The 18,582-nt window shown below is 38.5% G+C and overlaps 1 protein-coding gene across 2 annotated transcripts in view; it reads left to right on the top strand.

The window, feature by feature from the left end:
• The window catches only part of arhgef12b (Rho guanine nucleotide exchange factor (GEF) 12b), a 56,538-nt gene that overhangs the window by 11,482 nt on the left and 26,474 nt on the right, over positions 1-18,582 (top strand). For both annotated transcript variants that reach the window (XM_047379910.1, XM_047379909.1), the window contains exons 2-7: positions 11,595-11,687; positions 14,010-14,108; positions 14,194-14,243; positions 15,942-15,999; positions 16,569-16,795; positions 17,059-17,175. In XM_047379910.1, coding sequence (XP_047235866.1) covers positions 11,642-11,687; positions 14,010-14,108; positions 14,194-14,243; positions 15,942-15,999; positions 16,569-16,795; positions 17,059-17,175 — 597 coding nt within the window. In that variant the 5' untranslated portion in view covers positions 11,595-11,641. The remainder of the gene's footprint in view (positions 1-11,594; positions 11,688-14,009; positions 14,109-14,193; positions 14,244-15,941; positions 16,000-16,568; positions 16,796-17,058; positions 17,176-18,582) is intronic.

Genomic DNA, 18,582 nt, shown 5'->3' with positions numbered 1-18,582 from the left:
CATCCAGGTTAAGTGATTGACTAAGCAGTTTCTTTTTTAAAGACTTTGGTCCAAAGACGACAACTTCTGTCTTGTCTGAATTTAGAAGCAAAAAAATTAAAGTCATCCAAGTTTTTATATCTTCAAGACATGCTTGTAGTCTATCTAACTGGTTGGGTTCATCAGGATTTATGGATAAGTAAAGCTGAGTATCATCAGCGTAACAGTGAAAGTTTATCCTATGCTGCCTGATAATTTGACCTATTGGAAGCATATATATAGTAAAGAGAATTGGCCCAAGTACTGAACCCTGTGGTACTCCACAATTAACCCTGGAGTTTAAAGATGATTTATCATTTACACGAACAAACTGGAATCTGTCAGACAGATAAGATTTAAACCAGCCTAGCGCTGTTCCCCTGATCCCTACAGCTTATTCCAGCCTTTCTAAGAGAATATTGTGATTGACTGTATCAAATGCAGCACTGAGAACTAACAGAACCAGAACAGACACAAGACAATTATCTGAGGCCATAAGAATATCATTAGTGACTTTCAGCAGAGCTGTTTCAGTGCTATGATGAGCTCTGAAGCCTGACTGAAACTCTTCAAACAGGTCATTGCTGTGTAAATGCTCACACATTTGATTAGCAACTATTTTCTCAAGAATTTTAGATAAGAATGGAAGATTGGATATAGGTCTGTAATTTATTAAGTCATCTCGATCAAGCGAAGGTTTCTTAAGTAAAGGTTTAATTACAGCTACCTTAAAAGCCTGTGGTACATATCCATTTACTAAAGATAGATTAATCATATCTAAAATGGGGCTGGTAATCAGAAGAAACACTTCCTTAAATACAGGTCCTTCTCAAAATATTAGCATATTGTGATAAAGTTCATTATTTTCCATAATGTCATGATGAAAATTTAACATTCATATATTTTAGATTCATTGCACACTAAATGAAATATTTCAGGTCTTTTATTGTCTTAATACGGATTATTGTGGCATACAGCTCATGAAAACCCAAAATTCTTATCTCACAACATTAGCATATTTCATCCGACCAATAAAAGAAAAGTGTTTTTAATACAAAAAACGTCAACCTTCAAATAATCATGTACAGTTATGCACTCAATACTTGGTCGGGAATCCTTTTGCAGAAATGACTGCTTCAATGCGGCGTGGCATGGAGGCAATCAGCCTGTGGCACTGCTGAGGTCTTATGGAGGCCCAGGATGCTTTGATAGCAGCCTTTAGCTCATCCAGAGTGTTGGGTCTTGAGTCTCTCAACGTTCTCTTCACAATATCCCACAGATTCTCTATGGGGTTCAGGTCAGGAGAGTTGGCAGGCCAATTGAGCACAGTGATACCATGGTCAGTAAACCATTAACCAGTGGTTTTGGCACTGTGAGCAGGTGCCAGGTCGTGCTGAAAAATGAAATCTTCATCTCCATAAAGCTTTTCAGCAGATGGAAGCATGAAGTGCTCCAAAATCTCCTGATAGCTAGCTGCATTGACCCTGCCCTTGATAAAACACAGTGGACCAACACCAGCAGCTGACACGGCACCCCAGACCATCACTGACTGTGGGTACTTGACACTGGACTTCTGGCATTTTGGCATTTCCTTCTCCCCAGTCTTCCTCCAGACTCTGGCACCTTGATTTCCGAATGACATGCAGAATTTGCTTTCATCCGAAAAAAGTACTTTGGACCAGTGCTGCTTCTCTGTATCCCAGGTCAGACGCTTCTGCCGCTGTTTCTGATTCAAAAGTGGCTTGACCTGGGGAATGCGGCACCTGTAGCCCATTTCCTGCACACGCCTGTGCACGGTGGCTCTGGATGTTTCTACTCCAGACTCAGTCCACTGCTTCCGCAGGTCCCCCAAGCTCTGGAATCGGCCCTTCTCCACAATCTTCCTCAGGGTCCGGTCACCTCTTCTCGTTGTGCAGCGTTTTCTGCCACACTTTTTCCTTCCCACAGACTTCCCACTGAGGTGCCTTGATACAGCACTCTGGGAACAGCCTATTCGTTCAGAAATTTCTTTCTGTGTCTTACCCTCTTGCTTGAGGGTGTCAATAGTGGCCTTCTGGACAGCAGTCAGGTCGGCAGTCTTACCCATGATTGGGGTTTTGAGTGATGAACCAGGCTGGGAGTTTTAAAGGCCTCAGGAATCTTTTGCAGGTGTCTAGAGTTAACTCGTTGATTCAGATGATTAGGTTCATAGCTCGTTTAGAGACCCTTTTAATGATATGCTAATTTTGTGAGATAGGAATTTTGGGTTTTCATGAGCTGTATGCCAAAATCATCCGTATTAAGACAATAAAAGACCTGAAATATTTCAGTTAGTGTGCAATGAATCTAAAATATATGAATGTTAAATTTTCATCATGACATTATGGAAAATAATGAACTTTATCACAATATGCTAATATTTTGAGAAGGACCTGTAATTTGGTTGGGATTGGGTCTAACATACAAGTTGAAGGTTTAGATGAAGCTAATATTTCTGACAACTCAGGAAGTTCCACAGGATCAAAACAGTCCAAACACAAATCAGGTTCTGCAGTTATTGTTGTCTCACTTGCTGAGGATGAAGTAATCATCTTCGGGAGTATGTCAAAGATTTTCTTTTTAATAGAATCAATTTTATTTAAGAAGAATCCCATAAAGTCATGGCTGCTAAGAGCTAAGGGAATGGATGGCTCAACAGAGCTATGACTCTGTGTAAGTTTAGCAACTGTACTAAAGAGAAACCTAGGATTATTCTTGTTCTCTTCTATTAATGATGAGAAATAAGCTGTTCTGGTTTGGCGAAGTGTCTTTTTATACAACAGTAGGCTATTTTTCCAGATTAAGTAGGAATCCTCTAGGTGTCTAGAGCGCCATTTTCTCTCCAATTTTCTAACACCGTGCTTTAAAGTACGCAGCTTTGAATTAAACCAAGGAGCTAGTCTCCTATTAATGATTACCTTCTTTTTCAACGGGGCTGCATTGTCTAATGCATCACGCAATGATGAAGAAACACTATGAACAAGAGAATCAATTTATGAAGGGGAAGAAACAGAATTATTACCCTTCACTGTGCTTTTCAGTGATAATGAGGAAATTAAAAGTGGAATAGATTCTTTAAAGGTTGTTACAGCATCATCTGATAATGATCTACTATAATGAAATTTTCTTTCAGGTGTGGAGTACTCGGTTAAATTAAACTCAAAGGTTATTAAGAAATGGTCAGACAGGACAGGGTTATGAGAGAATATTGTTATGTCTTTACACTCAATGCCATATGTCAGCACAAGGTCCAGAGAATGAAGACAAAGGTAGGTAGGTTTGTTAATGTTTTGAGCAAAGCCAATAAGATAGCGTTTAATGCTAAGATAGCATTAAACGCTATATTTAGGCTAGCACTTTCAGTGTCAACATGAATGTTAAAATCCCCCACTATAATAACTTTATTTGTATTTAACACTACATCAGATAAAAGGTCTGAAAACTGATCAAAAAATTGAGAGTAAGGGCCTGGTGGACGGTACAAAACAACAAACAGAAGTGGTTTTAATGCTTTGCAATTTGGATGAGGAAAACTAAGGATTAAATATTCAAAAGAGTTGTAGCTATTGATTGGTCTGGGACTAATCAATAAATCGGACTGAAAGATGGTTGCTACTCCTCCTCCTCGCCCAGTATTTTGAGGAATGTCAAAATTTTAATAATTAGTTGGAGTTGACTTATTTATAGTAACATAATCCTCTTGCTGCAGCCAGGTTTCTGTGAGGCAAAATAAATCAATCTGATTGTCACAAATCAGGTCACTAACTAGCAAAGTCTTTGAAGAGAGAGATCTTATGTTCAGTAAGCCACATTTAATTGTTTTATTTTTCTTTTTAGTCTGAGTTGTGTTTATTTTTATGAGATTTTGTCCGGCGAGGTTTCTGCTATTTTCATCACTGCAATATTTTCGCAATTCCAGGTGACAATGTAACACACACATTCATATTCATGCAGTCATACAAATAATCCAAAAACCTGATGTCATTCAAACACAGTTTCATATTTTATTAATGCAACATGTCTACTTGGATACCTCATGCAAACCTTATTTAGTAAAATTAAACAACCTGGATACTATCTGCAGTTAAGCTGCCCTGGCACATATAGACAACCAGCTACTCTGTATGTTATTCCTGAAAGTGTGAAATTTTGACTTGGAAGTGTAGGATTCCTGAAACATGTTTGTAAATACAAAAACAGACTGTGAAAATGTGCTACAGTGCATGTAATTATGTTGAACTTCTTTAGTTAAGAAAGGTTTGATGTCCATGTCGACACCTACTGTCTCTGAGCTGTATCACCTGCTGAGACACCGCTGCACTTCCTCGGTTCAGCTGGGATGTTATAATGAAACTACTGCGTGAAGCTCAATAAATGCAAACACATCAATCCGCCCTGCTGTGTTCCTGCAGCGAGACATCAGGGAGGCGGGAGGAAGGAAGGAGTCAGGTTGAGTCTATAATCCTATTTTTTTACAGGCTCCTTTTCATTCAAAGGCAGCCAGACATGGTCAGAGGATCTTTGTTCTTTAAAAACCCAACTTCCACCCGCCTCCTCATGACAGGAAGTGGTGACATCACAGCTGAAAAATGTCCATAAGGGTCATCAGATCTGCAGCCTTACTGAATAACTCAGCTATTACTACAGAGCAACTTCTGCTCAGTGCGAAAATGTTTTGCTGGTTTTTTTTTCTAACTGTAGAGCAAAAGTGTTTTTAACCTTCAGACAATCAGACAAAAGCTCTACATTCATTTAGGTTGATCGTTGATGATTTACAGCTTCTATATGGGATCATCGCTGGGTTTACAAGCTTGTATTGAATGCAGATGCTTGTGGTGGTAGCCAAACCATGTCAGACTTGGAGATAACATGACAACACTCCACAGGATTTATTTAGCAGGAGTCCAAACTGACACGGATACTGACTCTACTGAAAGACAGCAGAGTAGGAGTTTCATGAACTGCAGTTGCTTTTAAGTCATGTTTAATTAGTTGATTTTATTATTTTATGTTTATGTACACTACCGGTCAAAAATTTTAGACTCATTTCTCATTTAATGGTTTTCTTTATGTGAATGACTATTTACATTGTACGTAGATTCTCTCTGAAGGCATCAAAATTGTAAATGAACACATATGGAATTACGTAGCAAACAAAAAATTGTAGAAGAACTTAAAATATATTTTAGCTTCCTTAAAGTAGCCGCCCTATGCTGTAATGACTGAAATATTAACCTTTGGCTCTCTCTCAATGAACCTCTGGGAAATTCTTTCAAGAATCTTTGGAAAACCATTTCAGGTGACCACCTCATGAAGCTCATGCAGAGAACACTAAGAGGGCAAAGCAGTCATCAGAGCAAAAGGCGGCTATTTGGAAGAATCTAAAATATACAATTGTTATTTCACACTTTTTGTTGACTACATCATTCCATGTCTGTTCATTCACAGCTTTGATGTATTTGGTGAGAATCTAAAATGTAAATCGTCATGAAAATAAAGAGACCCATTAAGTGAGAAAGTGTATGTAAAACGTTTCACCAGTAATGTATGTCACTATCTAGAGGGACCTGCTGGTGTCTTGCCAGGTCCCTCTTAGATAGGAGATTTTAAATCTTAATGAGGTTGTATCTGGATAAATAAAGGTTTAATAATATTTTTTATAACCAGCATCGTTAGGGCCTTTTCAGGAAAGGCCCTGAATTTGGCTGAAGCATGGAAATAAAGTAAAACAACTTTAAACATCTCAAAGAGAACTGATCATTTCATTAGAAAATAGAACCAGTACAGCACAGCTGCCAACCTAACATAACATGACTATCCACCTGAACTGGCAGATGTGTAATGGAGTTGAGCTGCAGAAATTCACAGCTCAGGTGGAAGAATCTGTCGACAGGACAACTATTAGTTGTGCACTCCACAAATCAGGCCTGCATGGAAGAGTAGCATCAACAAGGCCACTGTTGAAAGAAAACCAAATATGCAGAAGAAGGTGCTCTGGTCAGATGACACCAAAATGACATGTTTTGGTCGCCATGCAAATCTCAATGTGGCAGAATACTGCAAATATTCCTGAGCATACCATCCCGATGGTGAAACACGGTGATGGCAGCTTCATGCTGTGGGGGGATGCTTTGTTTCTGCCAAGGTTCGCACGCTTCTTTAGTGCTTCTTTAATGCTTCTTTAGTGTTGTCGTCAACACAACGTCTTTTATTAGCTCATTCTGTTGTAACAATATCGCACCAACAGAACAACTTCCTTTTATTCTTCAAAATAAGAGTCTCAAAAAGCTCTCACCTTCACCTCCAGGACTCATATTAATAGCTTAGACTTGTTACAGCAGATGACATCAAATGCTAACAACAGTTAGATAGCACTTCACATAACAGGTTTCACTTTGGCAGGAAATATCGTTGCGTTTCAACATCACGAGTCCTTAAAACCTCTAGAAAAAGTCAGAAGAAATTCTTTCCAGAGATCTCACAGTGCAGCCGTCCAAAGCTTGACAGCACGGCAACAAAAACCAAAGCAAGTGACCAGTCTAATTACTGTCTGAAAGCCAAGCTAATAACATTATATCCCTTGAAGTTTTCTTGTCCTAACAGTAAACCATGTTTGTTGTCTGATAAGCTGCAAATAGACGAGTCATTATGCGCAGCAGCCATACTGAATTTTGACTTTAGGGATGCTGAGGAACTGTCATCTTTAAAAGACGAAATTCTAACTTCAGGGAGCATCCCAGCTGATATTTTTCAACTCAAATTTGCAAATCGAAGCAGGGACTCAATACAATCGGCTGGGTTTCCTCAGATAGAAAACGCTTTTATCAATTTGAATGATAAACTGAACTTGACTCCATAGTTTGATAACGAGGATCATATTGTTATTTAAGTAATTGACTTTTCTGCCAGTAAAAATAGATCCTGGCACTTTTTACTTTAGTGTAATTTACGTTTACTAGAAACAGTTGTTGTTTTACAACACTCAGTAAACCAATTTTCTCTGTGTTTTTTTTTTGTCTGTGTTTATAGTAATTAAATGACAGTGTGATTAAAGTGGGAATTAAAGTTTGAAAGTCAGCTAGGTTTTTCAGTAGATTGAAAGTAAATGTACTGTGGTTTCTCACCTGTTCTAAGATTAATAATGAAGGGAATTATGCTAAAAATTTAAAACAGTGAGTCGTCATTTCTTACACTTGTATGTAGACAAACCAACAACATCAGAAATGTTCAATTATTCCCTTAAAAACACTAAAAACAACTACTTACATACAAGCAGAATAAAAAAAAAAACTGAAAACCTTCTATTTAAATTGAACTCGAGTTAAGATTACTGGAAAAATTAAGTTGTATGTCAATTCTGCTCTATTTACTTCATGGACTTCCAGCTCTCCAGCCATACTGGAGCTATGTCCTTCCCTGTTATCATCTCCGAGGAATGGTCTGGTATTTTTGGCGTCTGAGGCAGAAAACAAGCAAAGAGACTCAAGAGCAGCAGATATAACAGAGTGCAGACTGGCACCAGGGATATATAGAAACTATCCCAGTTCAGTCAGTGTGACCATTTGTCAGCTCTGTTTAAAAAAGGAAACTATTTGCTTCAACTCTAATTAATGTAGATATTTATAATCCTTATAATTAGGTAAAAAACTGCTGGATTTCTTTTTGAATCTTGAGGCTGTTTTTCTCTCCTGAAAGAATTGTTCAGTTCATAGTTCCCTGAAATTTCCAGATTGTCTCCAGTTAGGATAATCTAAGAGAGCCCATATAATATCACTGATTTTATTCAATGTGATGCCATTTAATGTTGGAAAGGTACAGTCAGAAAGCCTTAAACTGGGTCAATAGCATCATAATTCAAAGTGAAAAGCTAACCTTTGTGTTCAGGCACAAGTACAGGGCCTTGCTGTGTTCACACTCCTTACATTTTTCACCATTTTTATGTTACAGCCCCAAACATTATTGTATGTTATTGAGAATTTTATGTGATAGACTAACAGAAAATAGCAAATTTTTGAAAGGAAAGGATGCGTTTGTTTTTTCCCAAATAAAAAAGTGTGGCGGACATTTGTATTCAGCAGCCTTTATTCTGAAACCCCTAAATAACATCTGTATCAACCAATTGGCTTCCGAAGCCAGCTAACTAGTATGTAGTACTGTTCCTCCTAAGTGTAATTTAATCGCTGTATAAATACATCTGCATTTCATCCTAAAAGTACTATTCTTACAGTGAAACATGGTGGTGGCAGTGTTATGCTGTGGGGATGTTTTTCTTCACTAGAGACAAGAGAGCTGGTAAGAGTTGATTTAAAACTGGGTCAAAGGTTAATTTAAAAACAAAGCAGCCATAAACATATCGCCAGAGCTACTATGGGATGGTTCAGATAGAAACATATTCATGTTAGAATGGCCCAGTCAAAGTCTACACCTAAGTCTGGCTGTGAATCTGTGGCAAGACTTCTCATTTCATCCAAGCTTGAGCTATTTTTGAAAGGAGAATGGGCGAAATCTTTGGTATCTGGAGGTCCAAAGCTGGTGGGGAAATACCCCTAAAGACCAGCTGTAGCTTCAACAAAGTATTGACCCAGACAGCATGAATGCAAATGCTTGCTGGACCTTTTTATATTTTTATTTGTTAAAACCTTGTATGATTTAGCACAGAAAATCCTAATAGAGTTGTATTGTATTACTGTTGTAAGGCGCTGTATAATCCCACACAGATGCTTATTCTTCTCTATAAATTTCTTGGATCCATCACATCTAAGACTAATCGGTTTTGGTTTTATTTTTTCCTTTCTTTGCTTTTGGTGGCCTTGAGCCTGCACAGCTTGTAATTTCAGTCTTGACATTTAGCAACAAAGGCTTCTAAATAAAGTAAGAACTGTTGTTTGATTGTGTTTTTGTAGCAAACTACAGCTGTCTGGTTTGATTGTTGTCTAATTTTGGATTGTCTGCTCAGGCAATACAAAGGATATAATAGGCTCAGCAGAAGCAGGAGTGCAGAGACCGACCTGCTTTTTGCATGTCATAGAAAAAATATTCAGTCACATCCACTCACCAAACATTATTTAAAAACGCACAAACTAATAGTCTCATGAGTCATGTTTGCTGATACCAACACCGGATGGATTCTACCCACCATTCATTGCCAACCAAAGATTAAAAGTAATTTGCTATCATCTGCTCATGGTCTACGGTGACGTGTTTTAAGCGGCTCGCAGGAAGACCCCAGCATTAGACCATTAAGAGTTATTTTGGATTGATCAGGGGTCATAATCTGTCATATTTGAAGAGTCAACTGGCCTAATCTCGGATCAGTACCAATATAAATGACAATAGAATCCAACCCAAAATTTTCAGATAACAGCAAACAATTTAAGTACATTATTGACATGATTTAAGTATTTATGAACCATTTATCTCTGTACTTCATGCAACACGACTACAAAATGGTTTGGAAACTAAATAAGGAAGACAGGAAATGGCAAAGCAACAAAAACCAACGAAACTCATCAAACTCTGGAGGGTGACAGCAATAGGTGGCGGTACTGGAGGATATTCTGACAGTTCTGTTCCCCGATAAAATGAAAGCAGTGCAGTTTAAAATACTTTTAGTTTACCGAGAAGTGACTTTCTCAAATGAACGTTTGATTTGGATTGTCCTCACTATTTTCAGAAAATAAGCAACAAAACGGCTCACATGTACATGTAACCAGAACCACGGCAACACATGTCTGCAGTTGTGTTAGTTACCAGTTCACACTATCTGACTGAGTCCAGATTCAGCTCAAGAAAGTTCAAACATGTTTCATTTGACTCAGGTTGGGGCTGCAGACCCCACTTTCGGTCTTCTCCTCCTCACAACAACAGATTTATGGGCAGACTTTCCCTGGCTGGTAATCGGGAGTAAAATCGGGGATCCCAGTGTAGCCCCAGCTTTAGGAAGCACTGCCGATTTAATTGAGTCATTGACTTGATGCTTAGCAATCCATCCTCCTGAGCAAGCACGTGGAGACATTGGAATGGAACGACTTCCCTTTCTAACAGGAAGAAACCTCCCACAGAACCCGCCTCAGTGTAGACTTGTAACAAGCTAGAATTGGCTGCACTTTGGCCCGTTGGGAGCATCGTTGCCTTGCTGCAAGAAGGTCCTGGGGTCTTTCTACATGGAGTTTGCCTGTTCTCCACATGCATGCGTGGGTACTCCAGCTTCCTCCCACAGTTCAAAAATATGACTGTGAGCTTAATTGGTTACTCTTAATGGCCCTTAGGAGTGTATGTTTGTGTGTTCTTGGTCAGTCTCTGTGTTGACCAGTAATGGAATGGCGACCTGTTCCCAGTGTACCCTGCCTCTCGCGTAATGACCGCTGTAGACCAGCGCTCCCCCCCCCCCACGGGCCTGCAGGGATAAGTGGGTGTAGACAATGGATGGATGGATGGATGGATGAAGCCAGAAGCCTCCTTCATATCTTGCACGCCCTACCATTAGCTGCCACCCACTGAGCAGGATGTCTCTGTCCGTTTATCTGCATGTCTTATCAGCTTCTAATCTGCTCCAGCCACAGCAAGGAGGCTTTCTGAGTGAGCCTTTGAATTTCAAGGTCACTACCTTTTATTCTCCTATTCAACATGAGCTCAGTTCTGTCTATTTTTCAGTAATTGTGGCTAAAATCCAGTCTAAACATTCTCTTAATGTTTAGTCTAAACACAAAGGAAAATGTTTCTAATTCCCTGAATCTGTTATTTCAACATTTAATTTATTCCCCGCACATTTCTCCATTCAGACAGGATCCTTCACTCTGCAAGCTTTGTTAAAATTTCCACAACGTAGCCCTTGGCCTTCCCTCACAGACACCTCTTTCCTCCTCCACCTCCCTCCAGTATACCCCCATGTTTTATTTTGCAGCCTTCTCCCATGTTCAGGAAGCCATAGCTGGGCCAAAAACCCTGGTCGCTGTTTCCGGGAATATGTCCCACAAACTTTCTGTATAGTAAGTAGGCTTTGACGTGGGAGCCATTGTTTAAAGTCCAGGGCCCCCATTGTCCAGGGAGGAGCTGGACAAACAAAATCCCCTCTTTTGGAACGAGGAGGAGGAGGAGCAGCAGCAAAGGGGAATGAGGAGAGGAAGCCTCTGCTATTAATAAGTGAACCTCCACCTTTAAATTCCCACAAAGGTTAAATCAGTTAAACACCAACAAATTAGAAGAGCATGGAGATGGTTTAGGTGTTTTTATTGTAATTGAGGCGTTGTCAAGTAATCTGTTTTTTGACGGTGAATTATTAGCGCTTTATTATCTACTGATGGTAGCAACAGGATATGAAACTTAGAAATGTTTTAATGGCCACAGTTTGATGTTAATACTAGTTGAGCCTCTCTTCTGCACAGATTAGTCATATCTGATTTTACCTGCAATCAAGCAGCGGCAACTATTGTGCCTTACAAACAAAAGAAAAACATCTTGCTTCAGAAAGGATATTTGAGAGGCATTTCTGGGTGCTAAATATCAAGTCATTTATCGGTGAATTCAAATGTTGCTCATTTGTCTTGTTGTCTCCACAGGACCCCAAACATTCTCAACAAGGACCTCATAGACAAAAAACCAAAGAATGGGAAATCCTCCGTCTCCCTTAAATTACGAGTTTGACCCAACAGGTGAGAACTAGATTTATCTCAGCACTCTAGTTTTATGGCTCCCTTTATTAAAAGAGGCCTGGCTTGTTGTTCTTTTCCCACCGTCTCTTTAGTTTGCAGCTGAGTTTTTTTGTTTGGAATGGATGACTCAACAGGTGATCTTTTTAGTCTCTGTATGCAATATTTCATATATATATTGTGTGTGCATCCTTTGGTGTCTTTAGTACTAGAAAATGAGTTTATATCATATGTGTACAGTATGTAGATAAACATTTATTTCATTAACTTTAAAAAGTAATCTGAAGATTATTAAATCATTATAATTATTTATCACTTTGAGCTCTAATTACATTTCAGCTTTATTTTAGCTCTGATCTTGTTTCTGTGTGTTCTTCCATTTGTCTTTCATCTGTTTGTAATATGTATGACAGTATTTTTCTGTCCAGTGTAAAATATGATTAATTTGTCAGTGTTGGACTGTGAGGTTGTTAGAAGCGTTGGCACTACTCGGACCGTAGGGTGGTTGCCTGGGCTGCAGGGTTGACATTAATCTTTCCTGCCCTTTTCTTCACCCTGAAGTCTTGAGGCTTGTCATGGAGTCCAGAAGACAACCAATTATCCACTCAGCTCTCTCAGAGGAGTCTTTCAAGAGCAAAAGCTGAAGAGGGAAGATTGTGAATGACTGAAATCCTTCAGTTGCTCCAGCAAGAAGATAAAGTTTTCTTAATAACTTTACTATAGATTTAAGGAAGTTTGTAAACTTGGTTTTTATCAGCGGAAATGAAATGCTCCTGAAATATTTGTGCCCTGTTACATAACAATTTAATTCAGTGTCTGCTTGATATCTTAAAAAAAATATTTTCTAACCACGTTTCATGCATTCCACATCAAAATGAACTCAATGTTTTCTGTAGGACAATGAAATCTTGTCATGATCTGATATTAACTAACCTTGCTTCCACAATATTATATATAGAATGCCAGTCCAATGTTTACATACACTCATTTGCATGAATGTAACTTTTTTTTCAGACCTTTAATGATGCCATTGAACTGGTCTCTTTTAGGGTGGAATGATTTTACTAGCCCGGACGCCCTGAGTTTGAAAAACATGCATGCAGGTGCACAAGTTTCAATTTATGGTGGATTGTCTGTTATTAATACAGGTTCCAAGATGCACATAAAGACCCACACATATGGCCATGCTGTGAAAAAGTGATGTGCAATGACCCTGATGAAAGACATGAGCCATAAAGCTTTAGTCTGCTAATAAAGTCGTTTCTTAGTATTTCAAGTGTTGCTGTTTTTTTCACCTCAACAAAAAGGGTTTTTCCCCCAGATTACCTCTGTTTTTGCTTTTTTGTCACACTTAACATGTTTCAGGCAGTCAAACAGATTTTAATGCCAGACAAAGATGATGTGAATAAATACAAAACACAGTTGTGGAAGGGTTACTTAATTTTTTGGTATTCATACCAACATGGTCCTGAATGAAAATATAATCTTCACCCATCATGCCCTGATCTAAGCAAATTCAAAAACAAATGAGAAACACAGTCAAGTCCACCAAATGTTTTGGAATGGATTATTCAAAGTCCGGATTTAAATCCAATTCAGAAACTTTTGCATGGCCATAAACAGGCCGTTCATCCTTGAACCCCCATCCTTTTGGTTAAATTACAACAATTCTGCACAGAAGAGTGGGCCAAGTCTCCTACACAGTGATATAAAGGACTCAGAAATCACAAACGCTTGATTGAAGCTAAGGGTGTCAAGGGTGGCATGTTCAGTTATTAGGTTTAGTGGGGCAGTTACTTTGTCACATACGGCCAGATTGTTGTGAATAGCTTTTCTCCCTTAGTAAAAAGAAACATAATTTGAATTTACTCAGGTTATCCGTGTCTAAAACTAAAATTAGTTTGATGATCTGCAACATTTAAGTGTGACAAAAAAGTGAAAAACGGAAGAAATCTGTTAGTGATTAATGCTTTTTCGTGGCTCATACACTCCCACTAATATCTGTTTAAATGTCCTTCTGCAAATACCAGAGAACCTAAATGCATCCATCAACAAACTTTTGACATAATTCTGGATATTTAACCCCACTTTGTTTTATCAGAAATTGAAAAGTTCATTAAATAATCTTAATTGCTGCTACTTCTGAAGCTCTGTTTGTTTCAGTCTGTTGTTTTGTTATTTCCTGCACAGGTAACACCAACAGACTACAGCCACAAAAAACGAGGGATCTCAGCTATACTTGGGATGGATTTTTTATTCTATAGTTTTATTTTACTGCCTTTGTAGTATTTAATCCAGTTAATTGTTTTTGTCGTAAAATGGCAGGTCTGGTCCAGCGCTGTGTGATAATCCAAAGGGATAAAAATGGCTTTGGTCTGACAGTAAGTGGAGACAACCCTGTGTTTGTGCAGCTGGTTAAAGAAGGTAAGGCTCAAAGGGGACAGAGACAAACATTATTACTGCTCATTTATAGAAGCAACATCTCAGTCTGCTTGTTTTTCTGTTACAGATGGAGCTGCAATGCGAGCTGGTGTTCAGACAGGAGATAGGATCATTAAGGTGGGTGTCATGCATTTCTTTAAGCCATTTTCCTTGTCCTAATCGTAAAAGGACTTTTTCACCTAACCAATTTTAGTGCTAAACTGGTGCTTCTGATTTCTCAGCAATGGCACTTTCTTTTTTCACCGACTCTGGCACCGTAAAACTGGTGCTATCTCAGCACCCACTTTTAGCTGGGCCAGAGGAAGTGATAACTGACCTTTCAGGAGCTGTAGTGGAGCTTATAAACACCAACAACCAGTCAGGATGTGAGCTCCTTTTTTAAAACTCCTCACTTACCTGTTTTAATTGCCTAATTTAAGAGCAAAACAATTAAAACACTCAGCTTTAACTGTATTAAAAAGTCATATTAGCACTGCAATAAGACAAGGTCGCTGTCTTTCATCTTCCTTCTTCTATTATCATCAGTTGATATGTTTCTATACAGTGCCTTGCAAAAGTATTCTTCAACCGCTTCACATTTTTTATTTTAAACATTAAAGCCACAATCTGTTTTCTACTGAGATGTTATAATGGTGTCACATGGTGGTGGCAGCATCATGCTGTTGGGAGGCCTTTCTTTAGCAGGGACAGGCAAACTGGATGTAGCTGATGGGAAGATGGAGGGAGAACAATCCTAGAAAAAAACTAATCGAGGCTGCAGAAAACTTAAGACTGGGAAGGAGGTTCACCTTCCAGCAGGACAATGACCCCAAGAGCCGCAATGGAAGCATAATGGAAAGATTGGGTTGGAGCTCCATCATCCTTGGAAGCTTGCAGTAGAGTCTCTGCTGCTCTGCATGGAAAGGGGGCATTTGAGGAGGTTCAGACATCTGATCAGGATGCCTCCTGGGCACTTCCCTATGGAAGGTTTCTAGCATATCCCTTTGGGTGGAACCTAAAACAGGCAGCTAGAACCCATAAAGATTAGCATTAGCCTTGTATTAGCCTAGCATTAGTGTTAGCCAACAATTAGCACTTTTTTTTTACCTTTCCACTTTTTCTGCTTTCAATGTTTTATGATTTATGAAAACCTATGTAAACTCTGTTCATACTATACAAACAGCTAACAGAGCCATCATTTTTGCTTTATGCATTTTTTATTACTTCCTCCTAAGAGCAAATTATCTAAAAGGATGAAAGGTTAGCATGAGCTTAGTGTTAGCTTAACATTAGGACCTTTTTCATTTATCCACCAACCTTTGCTTTTAATCTTTTGTGATTTCAGAAAATCAAAGTAAACTCTGTTTATATATTGGTGTTCAAACATGATGGAATCATTACCGTTTGCCTTATTGATTTTTATTTTTATTTATTTCGGCCTCATTTAAGGAACTGTTTTTGCTAATCATAGTCAGGGACGTTGAGCCTACAAAGGAAACTTGAAGGCAGATTATTTTATTCCACAAGTTCTAAGTTGCTTAAATAGTTGCAATGGTGCTGCTCATCCTGTTTGTTTGCCATGACTACAAAATTCTGCCTGATATATATTAGTTGAACCAATTTCTTTTTCCTCCTCTTTTAAACAAAATTGCAGGAATAAAAAACTGGCTTTGTCAGTAAGGGGAAGGTAACATAGCAATAAGATATTGCTTAATGCAAAAACATGTCTGTAGCGTCTCCTCATTTAATTTATATATAATAGCATCAACACTGCAACTGTATGCATCTCAATCAACACTATTAAAAATTAATTCTTAGTTTTTCCCTTTTCAACAGGTTAACGGGACTTTAGTTACTCACTCAAACCACATAGAGGTTGTGAAGTTAATAAAGTGTAAGTATGCACCTCTAATTAGTTGGTAATGTAAACGATTAACTGGTTAGAAATGTGGTCAAAGCAACTATTACAGTTCGATAACTTGCCTATGTTTGTGTAACATAACCTTTATGAATGTTTGTATGTGGGCTTTTAATTAATGTTTTTAAATAACTGCTTCTGTTTTTCTATTTTACATATATTTTTGTTTTCTATGCAGTGACCAGAAAGCTCTTTATGTCAGTTTCATTGTACTTGTGACAATAACAATAAAGGATGTTCTATTCTATTTTTGTTACGTAAACTTAATTCTATTATAGTGTTAAGGGGGGGAGTCTATTCTTAGAAATAGGTTCAATAAACAGGTGCACTTATTTCTTACCATAATTCAAATGTTCAGTTACCTCTGAGAAGTTCAGATACATACAAGCAGGAAGGAATACATTCAACATCACTTTATGTGATACGATATAAATACAGTTTATTTTGAAGGTGGAGCAAGTTACATATGCTGTAGTTTCTTAAATTTAAATAACTGAATGGAATCACGCTTTGAACAGCTTGTTTTGTCACTTTCTCGCTTTCAGCGGGTTCCTATGTAGCCTTGACGGTGCTGGGGAGGCCCCCAGGACTTCCCCAGATGCCCCTGGAAGAGGCAAAGGAAGAGCAGGAAGAACACGGAGAAGACAGCACACTTTCTTCTTTTTCATCCCCCAACTCGCCTGCACTGTCAGGCCGAGAGAACAGCAGCTGCAGGACGGGGAGCCAGTCCTGCAGCCCCCAGAACCACATCACCGGCACTCTGTCTGATGGGGTAAGACTAAGCCACAGACCTACTGCACAGTTAACAAACAATCAAGATACTGTCACCTTGCTAAACTAAAATTACATCTGAATAAAATAGTTGACTTATCAAACAAAATCAAATTCTAGAATGAGATTGAATTTTAGACAAAAATGACACACCAAACCTAAAAAAAAGTATAAAAGCTCCAGTTGGGGCTCTAAAGGGTATGGTTCACATATTTCACATTAGTTGAGGTCATTGCTTCTCCTGAGGCTTGCCAACTGTTTCAGGAAGGGGTTTCTGGGTCCAGGACTCGTGATGAAGATGAGCAAGATGATGGGCCTGCCCTGAAGGAACAGACCTCACCTTTGAGTGGTGAAGAAGGGCTGCTGGCCAACAACAATGCGGTAAGTACAGATGCATGTTAGAACAGCAAGTGAATGGAAATAAATCAGCAACATGATCAACAGATTCTCAAACTTTGATAAAAAGTTATGATAAAATTAGGCTTTGTAGCAAAGGTGTAACAGTACACATAAATCCCAGTCGGGATTCAGCAGAACAGCAAAAATAAACTAATGTCAAATTCTTTTTTTCACTTAATATAAAATAAAAAATACCAAGCCAGAGTGAGAGAGATAAACCATCCTTTTTATTGATGATGCTCTAAGACAACAGGCTTTGTTCAGTAAGGCAGGATTTAAATACATGAAGATTTATTTTGAATAAAACTGAAAAGTATCTCTCATGCAATGAGAATAATTCAAAATAGAAAAAATAAACTTGGTCCCACCCTCGTGCAAAATAAAAAGCTGTACAGAAATTAATGACTTTTTTCAGTGACCAGGGTTTCTTGGGCCTGGGACGAAACAGTAGTTAGCGTTGTTGCTTCAGAGCAAGGAGGTCCTGGGTTCAACTCCAGGATGCATGTTCTCCCTGTGCATTGGTGGCTTCTCTCTACGTACTTCAGTTTCCTCTCATGCATGTTGGGTTATTTAGAGACCCTAAACTGTGCTTAGGTTTGAGAGTGTAAGTCTGTGTGAATGGTTGTTTGCCCTCTTGTATTTCTCTGCATTGCCCTGTAATGGCTGCTGGGATAGACTTTAGGTGATCCCTCAATGATACTGAACAGAAATGAGTAGAAAAAACTAGATAATGCATTATTGTGGGTGTTTCACGAATTATAGCCTTTTTGGCTTCCAAAAAAGGACTTGGTCTTCACTGTTGCTGTAGATCCATGAGAAGACATTCTTGCATTGCTTTGGTGTGGAGTGCTTTAGATTGTATGTTGTGGAACTTAAGAAAACAAATAAAATCACTTGTTCGTGTCTTCTTCCAGATCAGAGTGGTGATCACCCGTAACTAACGTTTTCTTAGTATGCTTCAATGCACTGGACTGTGATGTCTTTACATTGATGGTTCTGTATACATGGGCTGTTGTAGTTGGATAAAACAAAAATAGGAAATGCTAAGTTATTCTTTTTAGTTTAGTGGTATTTTAGAAAAGTAACTGTAAATAAACAGACAAACTAGTCTAACTATATACCAAAAGTCTGCTTGTTTTTCCATATGTGTGTATGTATGTACAGTGCTGTGAAAAGTATTTGTCCCCTTACAGATCTCTTAAGTTTTTGCTTTATCACACTTTTTGTGTTTTTTTTTTTTTTTTCAAACACATTGGAGAGTTTTTGAGCATATATGGCTTGTTTAAGGCCCGCCACAGCATCTCAATCAAATTTAAGACAAGACTTTGATGAGGGCCACTCAAGTTGTGTTTTTGAGCCATTTAAAAGTGAATTTGCTTATATGTTTTA

Source organism: Girardinichthys multiradiatus, chromosome 11 (genome assembly GCF_021462225.1).
Source record: "Girardinichthys multiradiatus isolate DD_20200921_A chromosome 11, DD_fGirMul_XY1, whole genome shotgun sequence".
Classification (NCBI taxonomy): domain Eukaryota; kingdom Metazoa; phylum Chordata; class Actinopteri; order Cyprinodontiformes; family Goodeidae; genus Girardinichthys; species Girardinichthys multiradiatus.
This window is presented reverse-complemented; position numbering and strand designations above follow the sequence as displayed.